At 36.5% G+C, this 19,562-nt stretch overlaps 3 protein-coding genes across 7 annotated transcripts in view; all 3 read right to left on the bottom strand.

The window, feature by feature from the left end:
* Nucleotides 1-107: 107 nt before the first annotated feature.
* Nucleotides 108-4,413, bottom strand: LOC113116419 (type-1 angiotensin II receptor). The gene is made up of 2 exons (XM_026284580.1): nt 4,030-4,413; nt 108-2,440 (listed from the first exon to the last, which is right to left on the bottom strand). The coding sequence occupies exon 2, from the start codon at nt 2,374-2,376 to the stop codon at nt 1,303-1,305; it is 1,074 nt and encodes a 357-aa protein (XP_026140365.1). The 5' UTR covers nt 2,377-2,440; nt 4,030-4,413; the 3' UTR covers nt 108-1,302.
* Nucleotides 4,414-9,597: 5,184 nt separating this feature from the next.
* On the bottom strand, nt 9,598-15,005 carry LOC113116412 (ras-related protein Rab-3A). Its single transcript, XM_026284571.1, has 5 exons — nt 14,892-15,005; nt 12,810-13,037; nt 12,541-12,659; nt 11,324-11,448; nt 9,598-11,202 (listed from the first exon to the last, which is right to left on the bottom strand). The coding sequence occupies exons 2-5, from the start codon at nt 13,035-13,037 to the stop codon at nt 11,012-11,014; spliced, it is 663 nt and encodes a 220-aa protein (XP_026140356.1). The 5' UTR covers nt 14,892-15,005; the 3' UTR covers nt 9,598-11,011.
* An 836-nt stretch (nt 15,006-15,841) lies between these two features.
* Nucleotides 15,842-19,562, bottom strand: part of LOC113116388 (cAMP-specific 3',5'-cyclic phosphodiesterase 4C-like) — a 33,326-nt gene continuing 29,605 nt past the window's right edge. For all 5 annotated transcript variants that reach the window (XM_026284525.1, XM_026284534.1, XM_026284541.1 and 2 more), the window contains 3 exons: nt 19,425-19,547; nt 19,136-19,318; nt 15,842-18,263 (listed from right to left, as the gene is read on the bottom strand). In XM_026284525.1, the coding sequence (XP_026140310.1) occupies nt 17,769-18,263; nt 19,136-19,318; nt 19,425-19,547 (801 nt within the window). In that variant the 3' untranslated portion in view covers nt 15,842-17,768. The remainder of the gene's footprint in view (nt 18,264-19,135; nt 19,319-19,424; nt 19,548-19,562) is intronic.

The following is a 19,562-nucleotide window of genomic DNA, read 5'->3' as shown; positions in this document are numbered from 1 at the left end:
ATGCAGCTGGAAGTTCCTCTTTTGTCTCATAGCAGTAACAATTGAATTGTGTCTCCTCTGCATTTGATGCGATCTAGTGATAAAAAAAAACATTCCCCAATTATTCATTACCTTGAGGATACTTAATATATTTAAATTTTGCTTTCCTGTTAAAAGACAAAATTTAACATACAATTTTAGACTCAAGTACATTAGGCCTATATAGAACAGCATGTTGCAAAATACCATTTTTTCACAAGAATAAACAGTTTTACCAGCAACAAGAACCTGTGTGGAATACTAAATAATTAAGTGGTGAAAGAAAAATAAAACTTTTATCAGATGATAGATTGTACCAAGAGTAAACATCAGTGACCATGATGGCACAACATATGTGAAAACTACCATATCTTGTTAGATCCCATGCCAAAGTCTAATCCAGGGGTTTTCAAACTAGGGACCAGGGACCCTCAGAGTGCCACAAGGGAGTGCTAGGAGGTTTGTGGAAAAGTAGTGTAAAAATTGTAAATTAAATACATTTGTTTCAATAAATAAGATTACAGAATTTGACACTATCACTGTTTCATTCTGCTTTCTTAAGACTGGTCAGAAATCATGAGATTATTATAGTGAATTAATAAATGAATAGCAGAAAATTATTACTGTCAATAGTGTAGTTACATTTGTAGGAAATAATGCAGTTTATAGAAATGTATTGTTCATTTAATATTAAGGTAATGTATAAAATATTTAAGTTATATATAAATTATAAAGGAGGTCCCTCGGAAGGAAATCATCATATTTAGGTGTATGTGACAAAAAAGTTTGCAAACCCCTGGCCTGTTCAGTGGAGCTATGAGACACAGGAACCCATGTTGCATTAAAAACAGTAAACATAATGCTGTTCAATGTGTAGACTGATTCAAATTTCATTCATTCATCACACTGGTGAAAAAATACAGCATTTCACAATATTCTGCATACACAATTGACACTTTAACAGTTTAGATGGATGAGATATATATTTAGTTTTTTCAGAAAGTTTTGGTCCTTTGGCGAAAGTAAAAAGTGAAAAAGTTAACTTAACACTTATATACAGTATAATGTTGCTGGATAAAATGTACACATACCAGCATGTCGATAATGAATCCTTTGCAGTACATTTACACTGAAGACACAATGCCCTAAAAGACAAAAAGATGAATCACAATATTTTGTTCCCATTCATCAAGCGACAACACAATAAGCAAGAGTCACCTTCTGAACTGAATCAGTGAATTTAGAACGATGATTCATTGGAGATTCATTCACTTCCTGTTTATCTCATGTGGCTTGAGGTATTGAGGACGGTTTATGGACGGAGAGGTGAAATGACTCCGAGGCTTGATACGAGAGAGTGCTCATCTTGGTACTGAGGGTGGGGTGAGAGGCCACAGCCGTTGAGGAACACCTCAAGAGCTTCAGCAAGTTCCTGCGAAAGTTCTGCCCAACAAAACCATATAGGATTGGGTTCATGCAGCTGTTAAAAAAGGCAATACAAATGGTGAACGGCATCACGGTGTCAATGATCTCAATGACATTGCAGTTGGTGATCACTGTAAGCTGAACAAGCATGTTCATGAAGTTGAAGATCTGATGTGGTGTCCAGCAAAGGAAAAACGACAGCACGGCAGCGGCCAGCATGCTCAACACCTCGTCCTCTTTCGATCTCGAATTCCTCTGAATGTCCCGTGCTTTGAGCAGAGACCGACCGATCAGGCAGTAGCACGTGAGGATGATGGTGATGGGCAGAAGGAACCCAAGAACACTCTTCATCAGACTGAGAGCTGCCTGCACATTGCCAAGATCTCCATCTAGGATGCCACATACAGTGACATTGTTATGCTGGATAAAATGGGTCCTACGGATAACGGCTGTGGGAAGGCTTAAAAGAAAAGCCACCACCCAAACCAAGATGCACGTCACACGGGCGTACACCACCGTACGGCACCGTCGGGACTTGACGGGATGAACGATGGCCAGATACCGGTCAATGGCGAGAGCAGTGAGGAAAAAAATACTAGTATATAGATTAAGGAGGACCATACCAGCAATGGCTTTACATAGGAAGTCTCCAAAGAGCCAGTGGTATCCTGTTGCAGTGTTTATGGCCCAAATAGGCAGGGTGAGGAGGAAAGTCAAGTCTGACACTGCTAAGTTCAAAACAAATATGTTTGCAATGGTCTTCAGCTTCAAACAGTAGTAGATGACGGCGACTACCAAGCTGTTGCCTACAATTCCGATGATAAAGGTGCAGCTGTAGACTACTGGGATGAACGTGAAGATGAAATTGTGGTCCCAGGTCATGTTACACGTGAGCTTGAGTCCCACATTAGCGTCGGCTGTTATGTTGTCCATTTTGGAGATCTGTCAAACACACCCACAGTTTCACAGCCTAATAAGCTGCATCACTAAAGGAGCCCTATAAGAACAGAGTGGAAACAGATGATTAATATGATTAAAAAAATGTCATTAAATTTCTCATAAGTTTTTTTTTTCTCCATTTGAAAGGTGCATTACTTACAACAAACACAAGATGTCTCTCTGCTCATGTTATTTAGGAGCTTGTTAATTTTGGATAACAGCAACTGGATTGAATGTACTTCAACAGCTCCTTTCAGTTATATTGAAAATTAGCTAAATCTGGTGCAATGCATTGAACGCAAGCATTTATGTTAAATATTGTACATGGTTCCTAATGGATAGATAGATATATACAGTAGATATATATTTTTTTAAGTGTTTTAATATGCATAAATAATGTGTATTAAACATGATAGAGTTTATGCACTGTGCGAATTCGGGTTGGTCATCCTCTCAAAGCTCCCACAACTGTACCATAATGAAAACAGATAAGCCAGCTTCTCATGAGTGTAAAGGTCAAACATGGTCAAGCTCTCCAAAAATATGTCAAATTTGTTCCTTGCTGGTCTTTATTTATAAATCTGCATTCTCACCCTCAGGGAAGAGCTACATATTTCTAGGCATGAATTTGATAAGACATTTGAAAAGCCTTCAGATATACTGCATATTGATATATTGTACAGTACAGTATGTCTAGGTAATTTATTATGTATAACTATAACTGCAGTTTTATTAATGGAAAAACTGACAAAGGCAAATTCCTCGTAACTGTAACTTAGCGAGTAAAACTGAATTCAGATTCTGTAAACGTTAGGTATGTTTCTTTTCTGGCTTCAGGATAAGACAAGCACATATTGTGTAAGCAGATGCAGGCATACTGCCAAGGGAGTCAACAACCAATAACAGACGACATTGCATTCCAAGGTTCACGTCTTTTGAATATCACTCAATCTATTTTTTTATATGCTTATCAGACATCCGCTATTGCTCAGGAAGTGGTGGCTGATCAGGATATTGTAATTTGTCAAACTGATAAGAGATTTTTGTTTTTGTTTGCATTTATTTTTTAATTTTGGTGGTCTAATAAAATCTTTGTACTCCCTACAATGATGGATGTGATCAGCCCTGTTAACCAAATAGAGTGGAGGAAAGTTTAAGCATTCAAACTGTGATGGAGTAACAACAGAGTTACATTGACAAAGAATCATAATGTGCTGAGCTAAACACATGAAACACATTTTTTTTTTTTGCATCAATGGTGAGTTTAGTTAAGTAACTGGAGAGACACTGACAGACCAGACAGACAACAGAACACGCACACATTTATAAACATTGCATTATGGGAAAAAAAGTGCAGTGGCATTGATTGTGTGAGGTTATGTGTCAGCTTGATCGGTTTACAAACAAAAAAACATCATCTGAAATCTGTCCTTTGTTAACTCACAAGCTTACTCGTCTCTTTGGGTTGTAATTAAGGTTTGCTTAAATATTGTAATTTAAGGTAACAATTAAAAATACAATACAAAACAAAGAGGATTATTTAAAATGTATATATATATATATATATGTATATATATATATATATATATATATACATGTATGTGTGTATGTGCGTGTGTGTGTGTGTGTGTGTGTGTGTATTTTTACCTTTAGATGACATCCAAGCTGTTCTGTCAGTCCCAAAACTGGCTTTAAGAGATCCGTCCTGACTCCTGGTCACAACAGAGTGCCTGGTGCTTTTCCTTTACGCCCTTCTTATACCTCTCTGATGGTCCTTCAACTGCGCCAGAGACCCACAAAAGGGCTGCGCTGCGGGGGCCGGATACGTCCTTGGTCGTGGGAGCATAAAATGAGGGTGAGAGAGAGGCAGAAAGAGACCCTTGAGGGCTGAGGCAGATTTTCCCCATCATTTATTTGGTCACCTTTTTCTCTTAAACATCTCTTCTGTTCTTCTTTTTCCACATGCTTGTAAACAACATTTCTTGAATGGATTGTTCGGTAAAAAGCCTGCACATTAGCATATCCTAGCTTTAATCACATAACAAAAAAAGGTACATACTGGTAGTGTGACAGCATGGACATTTACATGATTTATTCTGACTGCTCTATATTAATGCATATCATCATGGCGAGCCTGGTATTAAACTTGTGAAATTAACAGCAAAAGACAAATAAATGGTCTTCTGTGAATATTAAATCAAGCTCACAGTCAACAGCCTAATGCTACTGCATTTAGCAACTTTCATAAAGCAGCAAGGAAATCTATTGTTCATTATGTTGATGTCTATGGTGAAGAAGACCAAGCAAGAGAATGATGACACATTCTGCAGACAGAATCAAATAAGGTTTGAAACTACTGACCTCCTTTTTTTTTTTTTTACACAAAGTGACTGCTATTTGTCTTTCCCTAATTTTTGAGGCCTCTGGGACCTCTGGCCTCTGATGCTTGTTTTACTCTCAAGGGTAAATCCAGCTCCTTCTTAGTTGTCGTATTCAGCTGCTGGTCTTTTTTGTCTTTTCCATTAACCAATCAGTCAAAGAATATCTGAGAACTTTCCTCTAATCTATGTTTTTGGACAAAAAATGAATACTACAAGGAAGTACAGGCAGCTCTAACAGGCCAAAGACGGTAAGTATATCGTTAAGAACACGTATAATATACAATTTGATTTTGTCTGCAAAAAGACAGGATAATATGGTCAGTTTTTCACAAACAGACTGGCCAGAGACAGAGAGTGTGGAGCATAAGTCTCATAGTAAGTGGATTTTGTGTTGCTGCATCAATAGGAGGATAATTCAATACACTCATGTGCTCAAAAGTTAATGTTGCCTTCAGGGTGCAATGCTGATGTTTGTAGTTCCCTTGCCCTTATTAAGGATATTTGTTCCACCTGTATGTTTGGATAAATGTTAAAGAGCACATGCATATTTGTAATAAAAATTCTATTAATATCAAATATTGGACTGAATGTACATTTATCCCGCTTTATTACAACTCCTTACGCAAATAAATCGCCAATGGGCAATAAATACTGAATCATACCTCTATATAACCTCTATATATTTTTTTATGTTTCCTCTGAGAAGACATTACAATGTAGAAAAGTCATGTCTTAATCAAACTCAAACTATGACTGAGACGCACACAACTTGCCTTCAGTTATATTTAAAAAATTATATAAATATAAAAAATATATAAATTTGTTGCAGTGTTTTTTTTCTGCTATGCTGACTGTTTTTTAAGTCTGACGTGTATTAATGCCAAACAGTCTCTTCATTTGGTAATTTTACATCAAGTATTTAAAGTAAGCTTTATGTAAGACTGAATGCATGAAGACAGAGAGGTTTTGAGTTGTCACAGCTCTGATTCCCATGCAGTTGTATCCCAGAGAGAGCTATAATTTGTCCACACCTAAATCAACATGGCCGTCTCCAAGCCAAGCAAAAACCAAACACCCAAAAACCCTCAGGGACTTTTAAAGTTTGTTTGCAAAGATAGTTGAGATTTTCCTGTTGTCTCCCAAAAACACATTTGTCCTAGTGACGGTGCTAACAAACAAATATATACAATATTTTACATGGTAAATATGTGTTGATTTTTTCCCCCTATTCAGCTAAACTCCTGTAAGGCAGTGTAATAAGAAATAGTCATTACAAGTCGAACAAATTTCTAGAGGCAAACAAATAGCTGGCGTTTACCTGAATTAGAAAGGCATCATTTATTTTTCTGCCTATGTAAAATATAGAAACTGCTCGGTTTAACTCATTGCCAGGATGTGAATGTGGTCAATATTGCATGCTTTGGACATTTACAACATGAGTCAGTCTGTGAGTCCTAACCTTTGCCCTCCGTTCCCACTGCTGATGTGAGTCACATAGATGAGAAAAACATCCTGGATGACACCACTGAAGCATTCGCCTCGTTTCAAGGGGAATCATTTTTTAAAGCATGACTTGCCTCCAATGCATTATCTAGGCCTGCTCATTGTTTTGGCTATTGCTCGCATGTATTCCCATCATGCAGTCTGCAGCCTCTGTATTAATAAGTACATGAGTTTGATATGGCTGGTCGCTCTTCACTCAACACCTTCTGAGGAATTCTGATGAAGAGCAGAACCTCACAGCCCAGAATATCTCCTCCAATCGCTCACTGAGTGCACGAGAGAATATAACACACATAAAATGCTAAATACATGGTAAGTATAGTCATGATGATACTTGCAAAAACATGCATTTTCACCAACAATGCTTTTAAGTGCCTAAAAATGTATTGCTGAAATATTGCTCTTTTACAGTTTGTGAATGTTTCAATTAATATCAGCTTCACCTTCGGTGTTTCTCCTACAAGTCCACAGAAGAAATAAAGAATAGATGCAATTTATATATATATATATATATATATATATATATATATATATATATATATATATATATACAAATATTTGATGTATAATTTACAGTTCACGTTTATATTGTAAAGTCTAACAACTCTATAGGATGTGTATGATCAATTCTTTATCACAGGAGATAAACTTTATTTATTTACTGCTACTTATCTGTGAAAACTCAAAGAAGGGAATCACCCGGAAAATTAATTTTAGAATAAGCACATTTTTTATATTCTTCATCCCATGAGGCCCAGTGATTGTGAATTATCATAAAGTTCATTCTGAGAAAAAACCCCAAAGCCCAGGATTCGGTCGTGCAGGGTTGCTTTTGGGAGTGAGCACAGAAAGAGCTGTTGAACTCGAGAAGACGTGCAGAATGTTTGTTGTCCTGTTTATTTATTGTTGCCCCAGAACCACTTCAAGTCATCATTTACTATGTGACCAAGGGTTCAAGATGGAAGAGTTGTTTATTTATTTAGTCAGTTATTTCAAGCCAGGTTTAAAATATCTAAAACTTCAGGCACGTCAAAATGTACCAACATGATGTTCGTCTGAGGTTATGATTTACACACCCAGGAGAGACGTCTGTGCCTGCTAGTCCTCTTGATCACGTAGACTCATCAGTCACAGCCAGGAAAGAACAGAAGCCCTTCATGATACCGTTACTGTAACCAAATCAGACTCACTAATAGATGAATAAACCATGTTTGAAGGAGAGACCCTGAGGCTTCAAAGAGTGTTTCAGTTACTTCTGCACAGGTTACTTACGTCTTTTGATCTTTATCACAGCTGTCAGGTTTGTCACCACACAGAAGTACCTTTGACTGCAGACTACTGTTATAGTTCAGTGTTATAATGTACATTGTTACAGTGTGATATTGTGCATTATGTTACGTGGGCTGCTTTTCAAAATAAAATAAAAAAACAGTAAGTTAAATAATAAAAAGTGCCTTTTCAAGAAAGCTTAAAAAACTTTTATTTCAACATTTGAAAACATGTTTGATAATATTAGGATAAAATGCCTGTAGTGACATTACAATTCACAAGTAATCTACCCAGCTCGATATTCACTGTAAGTGTTCTATTCCAGGCATGTTTGAATGAATGTTTGTAGTGTTCCTTCACGTCACAGAAAGAAGTGAGTCTCTCCTCTGCCACCATGTGGCTGTATGTATGTCCACAGGTTCACATCTCAAGTCACACTTTTTAAAAGTAGTCTAACATATTAAGTCACTCTGCACTGATAATGTACTGTGATTCTAGGGGCTATATCAAGAAACACTCAATCAACGGAAAACACCAGTCAATGAAGTATGAGAAAGTCATACTGGTGGAATATTTTGAAGTATGCTGGTAACCAAACAGTTGCTGGTATCCATTAACTTCCATAGAATTTTCTCTACTTTGGAAGTCAGTGGGGACTAGCAACTGTGTGGTCACCCACATTCTTCAAAATATCTTCTGTGTTGAACAGAAGAAAGTCAGTCATAGAAGTTTGGAACAATTTGAGGAGAGTAAATGATGGAATTTTCGTTTTTGGGTGAGCTATCCCTTTAAATTCAGATTCAGTTAAATGTAAAGTCTATTTAATTATTTTTTAGAGGCTAAACTTAAACCCACAGATGGATTAGCTGTGATTAGATCCTGTCAGCCTGTTCTAATGAAAGCAATTAGTGTTCAGGGACATCAGATCACTGCGTGGAGGATTTATCCCGTCTAGGGGAAGAGAACACACTGTTTTTCCCCAGAATTATCCTCTGCTGAAGTGGACACATTAACATTTACAAATGTACAATTTCCCCTTTGCTAAGTCGATTCCAATGAACTTACCGGTAATTGTTATGCCTTAAAAAAATGTTCTAAATGAAACTAAACAACATCATATTAATAAATACCATAAAACTAATAAACTAATATCATTAATATATTATTATTTATATATTTACATTAATTGCCGCATAATTAATAACTCAGTAAAAATGTCATTATTAGTAAATAATTAAATAATACAACTATTATAATTATGTTATCAGAGTTTGTGGAGCACCATTCTTATCTAGTCATGAAAATAAAATGCTAGATTTCACACTTAAAATATTATTTGAAAAAGGCTTGGATCTTTATAGCTGGTGTCATAATTGTAGTTCTGGCAGGTGGACCTGTATCGATGAAGAAGAGAGTGTAAACGTATAGGATATGTAAAAGCACTTCTATAAAATTTTGAAAGGGTAGAATGCAGGTCTGTGTATTTATGTCTAATTGAGCTGTATATTTAAATTCTAATTTACCTTTGCATGCTTTCTGAGGGAGCTCACATGAAAATATGATTTATTGCAGTGCATGCAAATATAGTTTCACGGGTGCATGGACATGGAAGACGCCATCATTTGTCCATCACGTAATAAACAGAGCATTTTTCATGGCTTTCTTGTAAGTTCATGGCAACGTCCATCCATAAATCTGTGCAGGTCTAAATGGCTCTTGATTTCCTTCAGAAAAATTTTTGATTATGGGAAAAATGGTCATTTAACGTTTAACATGTGGATGATTTCATTCCCCAGAGTCTCTTTATTTAGCATCTGTTTACTTGTCATTCAGACGGATGCAGAGTATGTATCAAACTCTTGATTGTTTCTTACGATATAATAAACCTTCAATATAAACTAGTAAACCAAGCATTAAATCCAGTCTTGCAGCTCTCTAAAGGCCAGTGGAGCTGAAAAGGTCAGAGGTCACTGACAGCAATAAGCCACAATTTCAAACAGAGCTTTTTATTTAACTCAATAAATGTGGTGACTTGATTCTCAAGAAATAAATGTAAAAAATAACAGAAAAACCTCATCACAATGAGTGTCCAGCTTGCCAATACAGTGGTTTATTCTTACCATTATGTCCCAAGGAGAAATACAGCATTACAAGATGAACACCACGTGAAACCTACCGTATGAGAACTGAAGAACTATTGTACAATTTACAAAACAAACAAAACTTAAACTGCCAAACTACAAAAAGAGTATCAAAACCAAAAACTGTTTTATGGCTTCTACTTTAACAGTGAGCCCTCTGCATATAAAGCATACGGAGATGCATTTCTCTGTATAAAAAAGTAGATCCCAGTGTTTTGCTATTTGTTTAGGGTGGACTGTAAACAGGATATAAAGGGAGGGTATAAATCATCAATTCCACACCTTACAAAACCATTTCCCTGCATATCCAGTGACTATTTGGTATAACAAAGCTTCTGAATTGCATAGAGTAAAATCAACACAACACCTAGTACTTCTACAGACATGAGGTTTTCAAACATTCACCCCCTGTGTGTTTAAAACTCTGTGATTTATAAAAGTGAGACATTTTAGCCCTCGTAATCTAATGCAGAAAACATACACCAATACAAATGCATGTAAATAAACAAGAAATAAATAAAGCACTAAATTACTAACATGCACACAGACACTCACAAGCTTCCACTAGTCCCCTAGGATGTAGGAACCGGAGTAAAAGCAGAACATGTAACTGAAAAATACACTCAAATTCAGAAATTCCTTTGTATTACAAACACAACTGAGCAATTAAGCACATCAGAATTATTTTTTCCTAATTACATCTATTATCACATATACCGTTTTGGCTTATATAATATAATCTGTTTTACAAAATACACCTGCTGTTATTGAAAAAATAACAGGGAGCAAATTAATTAGTGTGCATTTCCTTTTCACTCTTTAATTAAAAAATAAAAATAAAAGAGCGAAGCAGAACTCCTGAACAATTCAATCTTAGGATTCATTCAAACGTTCGATCTTGGGATGAGCCGCTACGCTGATGGTTTCCACACAACAATCTGGTCCCAACTGTGTATCGGTTTGTTTAAAAAAAATCATAATAAAATATCTCATGGCAATGCATTGAGGATATTTGTGTGAATTTGAAATGCTCATGAACGTTTAGCAACATTTTGAAGAATGTTTTAGTAGATATTTTACCAAAACAAAATGTGATTCACCTAATTTCACGTTGGAGTTAATTTGACCCCAAAGTCAAAAAGTACTATGCTGTCAAATTCTTAAGAGATGAGAGGAACACTGGTTGCCAATACCAATATAAGAGAAATAAAAATGCGCTGATGTCAACCTCACAAATGTGACAGAGAGAGGACTCAGCTCCTCTCTTACCAAAGCCTTCTCTCATACATACATTGTTCAATCTGCGGGGAACGGTGGAGAGGCAGAGAGCGACCCTTAGCAAGCGCAGTCTTTGTGGGAGCGCTGCGGCTGCTCGTTGAGCTGATGGCCCTGCTTGTGTCCAGTGATGGACGGATCCGCCGACTCCAGGTTCTCAGCCATCCTCTCACAGATTATGTCCACCAGCCGCTCAAATGACTGCTTCACGTTAATGTTGTCCTTGGCACTGGCCTCAAAATACTCAAAGCCTGTGTGACAGTCAAAAGTAAAAGGCGCTATTATATATTCAAATTTAACTAAGGGCTGCAAGAAAGCATCCTGCATATGAAGAAAATTCTAGTGGAAAGCATTCGGTTGAGGAAAACCCACCGAGCTGTTCAGACAGCTGTCTTCCTCTCTCTGAAGCAACCACTCTCTCGTCTTCCATGTCACACTTATTTCCCACCAGCAGCACTTGAGCATTGTCCCATGAATATGTCTTAATCTGTGTGGACCTAAGAACAGTAAAGGGGTCATTAAGAAAAAGCGATTTAATAATCAAAGACATGTACTGTATTTTCCGGACTATAAGTCACACTTTTTTTCATAGTTTGGCTGGTACTGTGACTTATAGTCAGGTGCGACTTATCAATTCATTTGACATGAACCGAGAGAAATAAACCAAGAGAAATGAACCAATAGAAAACATTATTATCTCCAGCCTCTCGCGGCTGTAGACGATAATGTTTTCTCTTGATTCTAAATAAATGCGACTTATAGTCCAGTGCGATTTATATATGTTTTTTCCTCATCATGACGTATTTTTGGACTGATGCGACTTATACTCAGGTGCGACTTATAGTCCGAAAAATACGGTAATAATTACTGATAAAACAAATTCTTAAATAAACATAAAAAACATATAACCTAAATGCACTGTTAAGTCGCTTTGGATAAAGCTAAATGCATAAATGTAAATGTAATTAAAAATAAATTAAATAATAATAATAATAATAATATTAGATAATGAGATTTGAATACAAGATTATGAGAAGTTAGTTTAATAGGCTAAATGCCTCTGACACTGTATCCTTGTGTATTAAGTGGTAAAGATTTATTTCCATGTATGATTTACATATTTTTATTCCTATAACTTTATGGATGTTAAAAATAGCAGGTTGTGATGATATCTGACATGTACAGTATGTCATCATTACATTGTCAGTTAGGAATCAGCTCAATAAGATTTTTACGTTTTCATTCCAAGATTGATTTGTGAAATTTTGATGATAAAAATTAGGAGGTCAAACAAAAAAAAATTATATACGAAGCAAAAATTTTTCACAGTGAGAGCAGTAACATGCATTCAGAAAATAATGTGAAGATACATTTCATGTTAACTTTTGACCGATGAAACTTTCATGTTGTGTAGCAAATTCGTGTCCAATGTGGGTAGATTACTTATCACTGGAATCATATCTCATTGCACCTGGGTGTTGCAAATATATAGTGCACTCTCTCAGTACAACCTCTGTTTTGACAGAAACTGGGTCACATCTTTGCATATCAATTTTATGAGGCACAGACAAAAACTAGCACCATCATACCAGTCCTGAACGGCATTAAAGGAATCCTGGTTGGTGATGTCATACATCACAATGAAGCCCATTGCTCCACGATAGTATGCTGTGGTGATGGTCCTGTACCTCTCCTGCCCAGCAGTGTCCTGAAATATACAGCAGTTGGAGTGAAAATGTCTTGATGGTTCTATCAGTAAAAAAACTCCTTAATCATGATCAATAAGAATCACTACTCAAACACAAATTTTAGCAGAAATTAAACCTGAAAAAGATAATTTGATAAAACTTCTTCTCACCCATATTTGAAGCTTTATCCTTTTGTCGTTCCTGTAGATGGTCTTGACTTTGAAGTCTATGCCCACAGTGCTGACGAAGGCGGGTGTGAAGGAGTCATCAGCGTAGCGGAACAGGAAACTGGTTTTGCCAACACTGCTGTTGCCAATGATCAGGATCTTAAACATGTAGTCAAAGTTCTGATCCGCAGACTCTTTCTGTCCATATCGAGCATCATTTGCTGAGGCCATCTGCAAGAGAAAAGAGGTTCAGTGTCAAGGTGATTAATAGAATTGCACGGATGAATTCTTCACAACAAGATCTATAACATGCATTTTAAAAAATGTACAGGGTGCTTTTTCTTTTCATGCCAACTTTAACACTTTTCAAGAATACATTTTATTTCCTAAGTGCGCATTCAGTGGACACTTTACTATACCCATGATGCCAAAGGAGATAATTTGTCAATGGCAGTGAAGCAACGCAACTGATGCTGGTCATGTGACAGTGACAACAAGGCAGATGTTCTCAATTCATACAGTACTACAGTAGAACATTTGACATTTTTAACAGTTATGAAGCAAGTTTCCCAACAAATGTAGTACCTATTAGACAGTACGCGATTTTGGACACAGCATTGGTTTAATTACAGTGGCTTACTTTGTCTTGACTTCAAACTAATTTTCAGTTATACATTTACAGAAACCTCAATATCTTCTTGGTTTAGGTCCTAGCTCTTTGGAGCAGAAACCTATCTTTGGTGCATGTTTCATGTTACATTTAATGTACATCACCTTTTTTTGTTTTTCCTAATTATTCTTGTTCCCTGGACTTTGGTAAAAAAAAAATAATGACGAAGATCACTCAATTTTCTTTTTATTATATTTTTGACAATCAATAAATAATGGGAAGGGTTCAAGTCTCAGTCCTAAATCTTTATAGGATATACAGCTCAGTATAGTGTCTATACAACTTCTCTTATTTGTTTTTTTCCTCTTATAAATGTGTAAAATACCACTAACTTTTGGGATGAGAAAATCCTTTTTTATTCATGTGCATTGAAAAATGAACAGATATAACAACCAAATAACAAATAATAAAAATGAAAAGATTTTAGATGGTTACTCCATGCTTTCAGATAGGAAAACGTACATAACTTCAAGGCTGATTATTTTATTATTAAACTGCACACTGTTCAATGGACAATGGTGTCAGAAAAGGTTCCTAGCAATGTGTTGAAACAAAAGTGATCTTATTCACAGCCTGTTTGATGAATTACAACACAAATTCAAAGTGAATAGAGGGTGTAACCTGCACTATTCCTGTATCCTTCTGGACTGAGCTAGGAAGTCTGTGTAGCCAGGGATTTTAAAGCTTTTGTGCCGGTTAAACCCAGTGCTTAGCTCGGGAACTGAGCACACCAATAATAACAGGAGAAGATTTTTCTAATATTCCTATTTTATCATGGAAGACCAAGGTGTTTCGTTCTAATATTGAGACAAACCAACCCCTGAATATTCATTCCATATCTGTTCAGTCTGTCATTTGAGCAGCCCATTTCAGGCACACATCCAGGTTTAATTCAAACATATGGCTCAGGCTAGGCGTAGCGTCACAAGATAAGATCAAGGAACCTTCGTATATGAGATGCTCTTACGTTCACGAGCTAATTGTCCAATCAAGACGTTTAAAACAAAAAGCAGCCTGTGAGAGCGAGACTGATGGCTGCTGTAGGGCTGATAGTGGTTAAGTCAGCTGAGCTCTGGTTAGCATCTATCCGCTTAACACACGGACTGATTTCCATTTTTATTCGGGTCAGTGAGTGACTAACATCCCATCGATCACACAGACAGTATTCACCATAACTGCCAGTGACAAGGTGCTGAGGGTCAAAAGCCAGTTGACATGTTAGTTTGTAGCATGCAGCCGATGGATTATATACTAGCAGAGGCCGTTTATGATCCATCCCAATTATTAGCGATGTCAAATGAAGGTGACGCTGTTGTTAAACTAAAACCACTGATTTCCTGACGTTTCTATGCGAGTTCTTTCGAAATAAATGCAAGGCGAAGCGGCATGATGTTCTCAGAGAAAGCCCAGCTTACCTTAACAGGAGGTTTATTTGCTGTAGTTTGGATGCAGCTCCCAGGCAGCTCGTGCACCTGTAATCGTGCTTTCGTCAGTCGACTGGAGCCAGCTGGGGGCGGGGCTAAACAATGACTGACATGTGGAGAACCAATTACACGTTCGCTCCGTCACCGTAGCGACGTATTAGCGGTCTTCTAGAATGATGCATAAAGCAACAAGAGCCTTTGCTAGTTTTTGAGACGTTTTCAATTAATACTGTGGATTTTAAGTGATAATTTCTTATTTAATAATTATGAAATTATAACAATCATAATTATGAAATAAAAAGTCATAATTATAAAATTACAAATCTTAACTAACGTTATACATTTTCATGACAAACAAAATCATGACCTGAAACTAAGTCTAAAATATGAAAGTCACTCATCATATGAAAGTCATCTTTATGAGTAATAAAATCAATTAAAATGATGATGAAATGATAACGCAGTCATAATTATGAATTAAAGTAATAAACATAACTATGAAATTATGACAAGTCAGTGGCATAACGCCGAAATTATTATTTGAAAATTCGAAATATCTTTTGACCCATGAGTCTTCAAAATACAAAATAATTTCAAAATAATGATCAAAATGTATAAATCACTACTAATCGAATGGTTGAGATTGATCATAATTTTCATAATTATCAATTTTGTCATTTTTGCTAACTTGTCATGTCATAGTAATTTTACCTTTATATGCCATCAGTTTGACCATTTACAGTATATTATAATTATAACTTAGTCTGTCATTATTTTGACTTTTAATATAATAATTTTGACTTTATATGCCAGAATTCTGATGTAGGCTATAAATCGTGTGTTCATCTTTTTTATTTTTAAACTTCTAATTTCCCAATAGGGAAATACTTATGTGGTGGAAAGAAATGGATTTCCACAAAACACAGATGAGTCCAGCTTCCTAATATTTCTTTGTTTATTGGCATTGGGAACAGGAAAACAATCACAGCAACATTAGTAACAGCGTTGTAGTGGTAAACAGTACTGTTGGGATTGTCAGATCTGCGACAGAAAAAAAACAAACAGAGGTGTGTCATGTGGATACGGCCAGTCGAAATTTTGCATGGCCACTCAGCATTTCATTCACCACACAAAACATTGCAATAAAGAGCACAGACAGATGTTAAGATGAACATGTAGCCACTAATTAAAAGCCCCGTTTACTCTAATCCATTTACATACATAGATTCACTGTATCCAATATTAAAATTCATACCATGGTATAAAAAGGACACAAATAATCTGACTTACAGTGAGCATACTGAGTCAGAAAGACTTGAAACTTGAATCATGAATACTCTTAAATAAAATTTCAGCTTGACAACTCCACAGTTTTGAATGAAGAATTAAAAGAAAACTAAATGCTCAAATCAGTACACTACTGACAGTAGAAAATTTCATTGATGGAAATTAGCCAGTGGCAAAATGGAAATTACAGTACAGCATGGATCATGCTTGCTTGGCACTTGTACAGTCATTGGCTATGTCCCTGTGAAGAGCAGAGCACTGATCAATCAAAAAACCAAACACAAAAGGTCTGGCACAGAAAACTAACTTTGGCTTTATGTGTCATCTTGTAGCGCACAGATCTCAAAACTGTTCACTTTTGTTTAGACAACATACATTTGTAAAGATGGTAAGACACCTCATATTTTTCAGTGTGACCAGCACAGAAAGAGAGAGAAAGTACACATGTGGTTTAAAGAGCCCGATCATTTCCTATACAGCTAATGTGGGTTTCCAAGCTAGCCCAGCCTTCCAGAAACTAACTTACACACAGGGTGTGTGTGTGTACACATGCTGGTTACCCTGCAGATCACGACGAATCCTAGTCTCATGTATGTTAATAATGACTCCAGCCCTTTCTCATGGAGCAACGTTTGGCAATGACAAAAGTTATCTAAAGTGCTACCTGAAACATCAGAAACAAGCCATTTTAAAACCGTGACATACAATGTAATTGGATGAAGCAGAACTGAAAAATAAACAAGAAGCATATGTAAACCATGTGCATGCCATAAATTAAAGCAGCATTCCTACCAATTAAAGTGAGAAGGGTTTTAAGTTAAAATGGTCTGATGATTATAATCTGTGCGAAGGAACAAAAATACAGAGCCACTTCGTTTGGCGGTAGTAAATCCTATAAACGTGGCTCCAGTTCCACTATTAAGCACTAGGTGGCGTCACATACAAACAAACACAAAAGATCACAATCATCGCTCGATTTCAGTCTAGAGATTTTGTAGTGATCCAAGGAAGACGGTGGTCACTATGTGGGTACCCTCAAGCTGTTTGCTACATGAAAGTTTCTTTGAATCCTGAGATGTTCTGGTGTGTTAAGGTTAGGTTGTTTTTGTTCAGCTAATAATAGACCAGCTTTAAGTCAACAGTGTATCTTAAAAAAAAAAAAAATTAGTGCACGTGTCTCACATAAAAAGTGTCCTGTTTATCAATTATTATGTTCGGACGGCTCCACTTGTTCGCTAACTTTAAACCTGGGATGTCACGGGAAGACACTTGAGAACGTTCCTCTTAGTCCATAACACATAGGCAGTTGTACGCTTGAAAGTAAAAGCTGGTCTTTCAAGACCGAGAACATTTTAAGAAAGCTTCATGCTTTGACAGTCCGTAGAGTTAGAGCTTTCTCCAGTGCAAGGTGACTACTGTATAAAAAAACGTCCTGTGGAAGCTTTCCTCCCTCTCCTTTGCTCTCCTGCACTGCGCCGCCTCTGCCCGAGAAAGCTAAGAATGGGATGAAGAGGGATAGGGAAGTGGTGAGGAAGAGGTATGAAAGAAGAAATAAGAACAAAATTAAAAAGTGCACTAGTGTTATGTTCCCAGACGCAGGTAAGACACGCTTTTCCCTTCTTGGTCAAGTTCTCTATCTTCATCTTCACTGTCTGGTGGCTCCGCCATCTTAAAAGACATTGTCCTGCGGCCGGGGAAGCGAGCGGTCAGGTTGGCTTGCTGTGTGCGGGGAGCCGAAGACGGATGTTTGTCTTCTGGATCTGTCCTGGAGGAATCCTGTGCGGTGGAAGTGAACTCTTCGTCCACGGGACTCTCAATGTCAGACTCCCCTTCCTCCTCTAAGGTCAGGTCGAACTGGAACTTCTCCCCTGTTGATGAGACGATGCCTCCACCCATCGCTCCCATCCCAAACACACCGCCCTTGTCCTCGGGGGTGGAGGTGGGACTGTGGGGGATCATGCTCTGGTACCACTCACGGTTGTCCTCCAGCATGTCAAGAATCTCCTGGGCATCAGGGTGAACCAGATCAGCCCAGGTCTCCCATAGTGGGTGCACAATGTAGTCGATGAAGCCCACCTGATGGACGAGGAATGAGCAGTACATTAGTTTGTACTGTCATTCTACAACAGTGGATTTAAACACTAATATAAATAGTATGTCTTGGTGTATATATATATATATATATATATATATATATATATATATATATTTAATGATCAATTATAGTTTTTTATAATTATAATAATAATATAATTATTGTATTTTTATAATAAAAATTGTACATATTCATTTATCAATATACACTATTTTATCCAATTTATATCTTATCTATCTATCTATCTATCTATCTATCTATCTATCTATCTATCTATCTATACAATGTCTATTTTTAGCACTATATAATATTAATCTATGTGTTTGTAATATGTGTTTACAGTATATATGAGTACATACATATTTATTTTTAATATGGTGCTCCAGAGTGGCAATCTGAAATCATTTGTCTCAGTATTAATTATATACGGTTATATGATTTATTATTTAGATTTATCTCTTATTAGTTTTAGACTTAGAAATGTTATGCTTTTGTCGATGTATTAGTTGTATTTTTAACATTTGCATTAATTTATTTTAGTATTTTATTTATCTAGTTGTAAGAATTATAGTACTTAGCTGGCAACTAATTGTTTTTTTTTTTTAAGTTTACATTTTAATCTAATATTTATATTTTATTTCAGCTTTATTTTAATGAAGTTTTAGTTTTTGTTAATTACAACACTGATTCATATTATATTATATTATATTATATTATATTATATTATATTATATTATATTATATTATATTATATTATATTATATTATATTATATTATATAAAATAAAGGAATGAGGCCTAAAGTCCTCAAAGACCAGTTTGTGCCACATCATTAATCATTTTCCTTCACTCACCTGTGACTTCTCAATGGAAGCATTGTGTTTGTCACACATGGGGCTGATCTCCATTCCCTTATCTCTCTCTCTGTCCCCCTGAGTAAAAAACTCCACCATGATGCGATCCGTCCACTGACGGTACAGCTCCAGGGGCTTTGTTGGGTTGCTCAGGTCAGCACAATGCACCATGTTCTGAAGAACCTAAGCATTTAATTGACCACACATTTTAATGATAAACTTCTCATGGAGCAAAAATGAATTTCTAACAATATAAAATGCCTTTGCCCCACAGAAGCTCCAAATATACCTGAATGCGATCAGAGTAGTTGTCTAACAGCAGGACGCCCAGACTGGTCACCTTCTTGGTCTCTACCATGGTCTTGAGATCCGCTAACAGGTTCATATGCTTTGACATATCAGTGGCTAGGACCTGCAACGAGTCAGA

The sequence above is a fragment of the Carassius auratus genome, chromosome 2, assembly GCF_003368295.1.
Source record: "Carassius auratus strain Wakin chromosome 2, ASM336829v1, whole genome shotgun sequence".
NCBI classification, from domain to species: Eukaryota; Metazoa; Chordata; class Actinopteri; order Cypriniformes; family Cyprinidae; genus Carassius; species Carassius auratus.
This window is presented reverse-complemented; position numbering and strand designations above follow the sequence as displayed.